Below are 7,188 nucleotides of genomic sequence, written 5' to 3'. Positions count from 1 at the left end.
AGTAATCAGTGATCCAGAGTACTTTAATGCAACAGTTGATGGAAATGAACCAGTTTACAGCACCAGAGGGAGCTGGCACAGGAGGTATTACTTATATAACCTCAGTAGGAATTGTAGAAATACCTCCAGCTAGAAACAGGTAAGCATAAAGCTGTATTTAATTTATACACAGGGTATGTTTCAGATTAAAAAAAAAGCAGAGGTTCTGAAGGAGAATCAGATTAAAAGATATGGGGGGAAAAGGATTTTAAAGAGGTGAAAGACTTGGCTTGGAAAATGCTTTCTTTTGAGAATAAAGAAGAAAAGCAACAACAACATTAGAAAGAGGTTAGAAGACAACTGTATAAAGAGGATGCATAAGCATAGGAGTTTCAGGGAAAAAAGCGACAAGAGCAAGAAGTCTAGTAGAAGTTCATGTACTTGTGCCTGGTATTAGATACTGAATCAAATATCAGACATGACTAGAAATACTGTCCTGCTCATAACTCAGGAGCTGAGTGAAAACAACATACAATAGCATGTGATTTCACTAGTAAGCATACAGTTAAACCAGCACTGGTGGTGCTATTGGATAGACAAACTGTGCTTATAATACCCTGAAGAAAAACTTATCTGATACTGCAGTACATCCATTCACCCAACTAAAGATATTGCTGCTCCTTTTGACCTTCATCAGGGGAACCTGAACAAAACGATAAAACTGCACCTTCACCTCATGTTAAGTCTGAAGTTATGTGAGAAGATGGCTTTCTCCAACTATTTTTAAAACTGATGTTTCCGTATTGAGGATTTGTCAGGTGCTTCACCTTGCTGCCCGTTCCACACACATACACATTCTGCATTCATGTGTATCTGATAGTTTCATACCAGATGTATGCTGAAGGAACTAAGTAAGTTGTTCTTCTAGTCAATAGGATTGCAACGGAACCTTAAACACAAAAGCCAAAATGGCATTATTTTTTATGAAAAACTCCTGTGGTTCTGAAACAATAGCTCCAAAAGGTTAAGCCATTAACATAAAATTAAGGTTGGCAACATGAAGACCAATGTGTAACCACCCCCTCCCCAAAGGTTTTCTATTTTACAAGACCACACAGTTTTCTTTTGCTATCAGCTCTCAGATAATAATAGGTAGAAGAGGGGAAACAAAAGCATTCCACTATATTTTCCAAAAGGATCTTTTAAAATAGGATTTCCTCATCTTTTTAATAGGTACCCTAGCCAAAGAAAGGTAGTGATGCTATTAACGTTCTTAGTAAAACAGAGAATGGCAAAACAAAAGGTATAAGCATCTTACACAACTGTATTAAAAACATTACAAACTTGGTCATGCCAAGTTATACACAAGTTATATGTAGCAGGCAGCCAAGCAGATTTTCATGAACTAGAAATAAATCTAGGGTTTTTTTTAACATCATGTTATCATACTGATAACAGTGAAAACTCCTCCTTTTGCAGAATAAAATATGAGATCATCCTTGACCACATTATACACAAATACTAACTGTAAAATAACCATACTAATACTAATAGCTTCTAAAGGATTGTATCAGATATTTTTCCAGTATTTTCCAACTGCTACTATATAAGAAACACTATGACTTCTCACAAAGCATTCCAAAACCAATATAAAACAAAGACTTCTTAAGGTTTGCAAGAAATATTTTTATTTTATCAAAGACAATTTTCAGGCTTTACATTTTCAGCTGCTTGTTATGTTGATTAAAGACATACAAATGCAAGAATTTACATTTATTTCTAATCAGATGAGATTCACGAGTACTTTTTCAAAAATAACACCATATTCAACCCTGCACAGGTTGGTTGGTGCTTATCAGTCTTACATGTACAAGGACATGCATGTGCAGGGTAGGTTCAACACTTCTGGAAGTACAAGCATCTTAACACTTTCATTGATACAGCATCAGGGCAAAAGCTAAATGAGCATTATCATAATGTTTAAATTCATGATTTCAATTTAGTACCTTGTATGTCTGCTGTCAGAACAAGACCGCTAACATTAGATAGGAAAAATTGCAACAATAAGCATGTAAATTAAGACACAAAAATTTTATAAGTGAAATTCATTTATATGACTCTTAAATAATTGCTTCAGCCACCAACATCTGCTTGACACACCTTTTCAAACCAAACATTTGGTGAATCTTAGCATGATGTAAAACCACAGTGCCACTTTTAACTTCTCACATGTAAATTACATCCATATTTTAAGTCTTGCCTCATCTGTTAGTGTATGTTTAGTGTTCACTAGAATTTAACTTGTGCTATTATTTTTTCTTTATTCTAGTCCAAAACACCATTAGCATTTGCATTTTTTTTGGACAACACTACATTACACATCTCATGACCTGTTACAACTTTAGTGTTTACTGTAATGTTTGTAGAATATTGTTTGCACATGAAAATGCAAATCATTGAGATACATATGAAGTGTCAAAGCTCTGACACGCAAGTTATTTTAAATAAGAAATCCTTCCTGTTCTCAGCCAGAGAAGAGCTCTTGAAGACTGTCAGCAGCCACCAAGCAGCACTGCATTCCCTTCCCACACAGCCACAAGTGCTTTGCCAACCTTCTGCTCAGGCCACAATAGCCATGGCAAGGAACAGGTGTTCCAAGTCTCACAGAGCTGAGCACAATAGCGAGATCTATGTCTGTCACATGAAACACTGACCAAAGTAACTGAGCCATCTGTAATTCACGGGTGACAGTTTCACTGTAAACTGCATGTAGATAATTAAACTAATTATATTCTATTTTAAATTATGTATCATGTTGAATTCAAGAAAGAAAGCAAAAATGCTGAACCCTAAATAAGTGAGAACTGAAACAGTTCTTATGAAACAGTACTCAGATAACTTGAAGCCCTGCTCAGTAACCAGCCTTGCCAGAGGTTATCTTCTCAGCACAAGGTCTCTTCTTACAGTAAGAAACCAAGCACCATCACTATGCCAGAAGTGGCTACCATCTCCCCAAGGTTTTCCTCTTGCAGCAGTGCAATTTTGTTGCCCACTGTCTGAAATTCAGAATCAGATTCAGTTTTTAGGAACTATCAAAGAAGATTATTGGAGGTCTTGACTATATTCATCCACAACAGGAAGAGTTGTGAGCGTTAACAGCTTTATGTAATTCTGCTTAAATTCAGTGGCTTAGTTACAAATACTCTCATTTTTCTAAGGAGGTGAACATATGAGCACATGAAGTCTGGTAGGACACAAAATACACTGTCCTCTACCAAGAAATTGCTGCACTAAGGTAATTTTCTCTAAAGTCAAACATCACATCAATTTTTAAATCGAATGTGAAGCTTTTTTAAAAAAATATTTAAAATATATCATTGATGTAGGCATTAAGACAAAGCAAGGCAACAATACAGTACTTCTGCCTCAGCTCTTAGTCAAAACAGAGCTAAGCTGTTGCTATTTGGCTTTTTGTTACTTTACAGCCTTTGTGCTCTGCCTACACTGTACTTCCTATTAATTAGCAGTACTTTAAGCAATATTTGATCGCTGCACTGCTCTCCTCCTTGCCTTTACCAAGACACTCCTCACCATCTTAAATGAAGGCAGCAGAACTGCTCTGAGGAACACAGACATGCCCCAGTTAAGAGATCTGTATTTACAGGTCACTAATTTTACCACTAGAACCAAATCAACAGGAAATAATGATGAAAATACTACTTCCCAGCATATATCTTATGTTAATCTCTTTTCTTACAGCTGCTTAGTTATGGAGTGAAGTTGCAGCACTGATTAATTGGATTCACTTTCTTACATTAAAGTATCACAACCGTGAGCACTGACAGTCTAAACTGAAATAAAATAAGGGAATAGAAATGCAGTCTCATTCCACCCCCAAAACCTTTCTGGGGCTCTGAGAAACTCAGAACTAAGGGGACAGCTGAATATATTTCTCTTTACCACAAGATGTTTAAGTGAAGAAGCACCTCTGCATCAAAGAAAAATAGGCTTAGGTGTGGACAAAAAAATTGAGTTGTTGACAAAAGGTAGAACAAATATCAAAACCTATTTTTAAAGCATGGAATGATGCATTAATAAACCATCATATTGAAGCATCTTAGAAGTGTCATGACAATTATATATACATGTACAACCTTCCAAGTTCTAGCAAATTCCTTTCCACAATAACTGACAAAAGAAAACCAAAAGCTTTTTCAGCTCATCTCTGGATTCATGCTATGTCTTGATTATTTAAAGTTTTTCCTGTTCATTTAACATGCCATAGTAAAGTAAAATACATACTTTAAAGACAGTTAAAAAGGAACTGAAAACTAGATGTCTTCACAAACAAGAGACTCAAAAAAACCTGTATTGACAGGAGGAAACTGAAATAAGAAAAAGCCTATAAAAAGATGACAACTGAAGAAAACATAGGAAATAATTTAGCAACAGAAGATAGAGTGGAAATATAACAAGGTACACCAATATACAAAATTGAATGTGAAGCTTTTTTAAAAAAATATCTACACTATACAAAAGCTTTACAAGCAATACACTGCAGAAGTGGCGGGGGAGGGACAAAAAGGTAGAAAACTGTGCATTTATAATTGTGCTTTATATTTTTGTAGTTTGGAAAACTGAAATGCTTTATAACAACTGCTATTCTCTGATCACATTGTACAAAGGAATTTTGATCACATTTTACAGAGAGAAAAGCTTTGCATTCAAGTGGCTACTACTTTATCACTGGAGTCAACAAGCCTTGCTAAACTTGTTAGCATTTCAGAAAGTTAGATCTTTTATGTAGATACTCAGGGATGAATTTTAGGTATTTTATACATCCTTAAGAGACAAGCGTTGTCATTATAGCTTAACCAAATCCACAAATTTTGACAAAGTCCATATGCTAGCCTTTGTACTTCAAAAAGCAGGCCACCACCTCCTCCTGCTGCTGCTTTACTGTCTTAATTTAGTAATCTAAGGATTATCAACTAGCACTTGGTCATATAGCCTTATTTAATAATACTCATTTAGCTACACCCCTCTTCCACTACTTCTGATATTTCTCAAAACAAAGCACAAAGCTAATGTCCCATCTGAAGGAATTAGGTGAAGAGGAAAATTTTATAAACAAGAACTAAATGCTATCAGATATATTTTATAGACAAAAACCAATATAGTATTCTAAGAGTTGTTAAAAAAAAACATTAGGCTGCCTCACTTCAGAGATGAGTTATTCTAACATTCTTTAGCGTGCACAAACTACATGTTTCATTTATTTGTTCTGAGGTTTCTAGTCGCACTTAGGTGAAGTACAAAAAGCATCTGGAATTCGAGCATCCTGCTTTCACTTCAGCTATTCACTTTCACTCATTTCCTTGGCTTTTTAGAAAGCAAATAAAGTAACTAAAGCAAAGATGATAACTTGATCAAATGCAAAGATAACAAGAGTTAAATTTAATACAGCATCTGAAAATATAGTTGGAAGTGACTCTTAGCTATGCTTTAGGTACCTGAAGGATGAGTGTTCGCCGTGGACTGGTAAGGTGATGGGAGGAGCTGGAGACTGGATGTACATCGACTGTCCAGAGGTTTGAGTGGCTTTCCTGATTAGCTTTCCAGTGTTAGGATCATACAGTCGAACTTCAGGACCAGGTTGAGACTTTGGATGGATGGGTGTTGGGTGAAACAGAGCTGTCTGAAATGTACTGTGTGTATCAGGAAACGTGGCAGGGCTATTCTCTCTGTGGGATGAAGTTCAGAAAAAATTGCTTTAGAAGTTTAAATTACTTATCTAAACAAAACGTAAAAAAAAAGAGCATTCCTTTTTTTCTAAAGGAGAAAGTGGCAGGGGGAAAGGTTTGTAAGATTTCTGAAGAAGCATTTTATCTCTTCTACCCCCATTAAAGTATCACTGAATTTAAAACAGAAAAATACAGACACACAGATAATGTTGTATTTACATGATTAAAAAATTATTAAATGTTCCTTAAAAACTGTCTCAACATAGAAGTTATTGAAATTGCTTTCAGGTAGTAACAACTGCACAACTAGAGTAGCATGATAATCTGCATACATGCAACAAAGACAAAGGCATGCCATTGTATCAGATCTTAGTATTTACTTTCCAAATTTTCTGAGAGTAAATAAAGACACAGTATTAATTTGCAAGTCATCCAAACTCAAATACTATGCTGCCTGTGATCACCCTGCTGCATTTTAAAACATAATTTTAGAAGTGTCAGCAAAAACATTCAGAGATCAGTCTGCAGGAATCACCATTATGGCATACTATCCAATTATGGCGAAGCACCACCCAAAAAAGGAGGAAGCTAATTTAGTAATTAAAAAAAAAAATCAAATAAAACATCATGTTAAGCACCATAAAACCAATGCTATAGCAAAAAATAATTAAACTATATTGCAACAAATATTAGAACTGCCACAAAACCAGTTTTTACTATACGCCTTCATGGACGTTTCTGAAGCTGTCTTGCAGCATCAATACTTTAGGTCAACCAATTCTAAGTTTACTTACTCTTCTTTGCTATTCTTAAACTCATTTTATATGCAAATATTTCCTCAGAGTTCATCTCTCCCCTAATTCATAAGTGCTTTGGACCAGCAATCACCATTTCAAGCAGTTTCATTAAGAAGAAAATCTTTTCCAAAGTTGCACATGTTGGGTTAACAAAGTAAGAGTATTTGCATTAAGACAGATGTCTTACTGAAATTTGGGGGAGGGGTGAGAGAAAGTATGAAGTTAAGGTATATTGTATTTGAAACAAAGGTAGGAAAAATTATCATAATGTCTCAATAAAATGCACAAGTAAATTAAGATGGGTAGAAAGACTGACATACATTCAGACATCAAAGAATTATGCTTGCAAGTCACTGTTCAGATTTCTAGTGAGAAGTGGTCAGTGTCAGGCCTCAGACAAATTAAACATCCCATACAAATATTCCAAAGTCTGATGAAAAAAAAAATTTGATAGAATACTTGGTTTTTTAAAAACACTGAGTCAAGCCTTAAGTAGGTTACATATTTTTCCTAAGTTTCAGGGAACCTGTGTCTCTACCTAGTCTCCCATTTGATAAGTGACCTCACTTCCAGATGTTTCTACTTCTGGTGTCTTCAGAGTACATGAGGATTTATGCACATTCTGTCCTCAAAGGGCTGGTCTTCCAAAGCAGAAAGCAAATCTCTAT

The 7,188-nt window shown here is 35.4% G+C and overlaps 1 protein-coding gene across 1 annotated transcript in view; it reads right to left on the bottom strand.

The window, feature by feature from the left end:
- Window positions 1–7,188, bottom strand: part of CTDP1 (CTD phosphatase subunit 1) — a 91,431-nt gene that overhangs the window by 58,385 nt on the left and 25,858 nt on the right. The window contains exon 9 of the mRNA XM_026843011.1: window positions 5,493–5,723. Within this exon, the coding sequence (XP_026698812.1) occupies window positions 5,493–5,723 (231 nt within the window). The remainder of the gene's footprint in view (window positions 1–5,492; window positions 5,724–7,188) is intronic.

Source organism: Athene cunicularia, assembly GCF_003259725.1.
Source record: "Athene cunicularia isolate RWA chromosome 2 unlocalized genomic scaffold, athCun1 chr2_part1, whole genome shotgun sequence".
NCBI lineage: Eukaryota > Metazoa > Chordata > Aves > Strigiformes > Strigidae > Athene > Athene cunicularia.
This window is presented reverse-complemented; position numbering and strand designations above follow the sequence as displayed.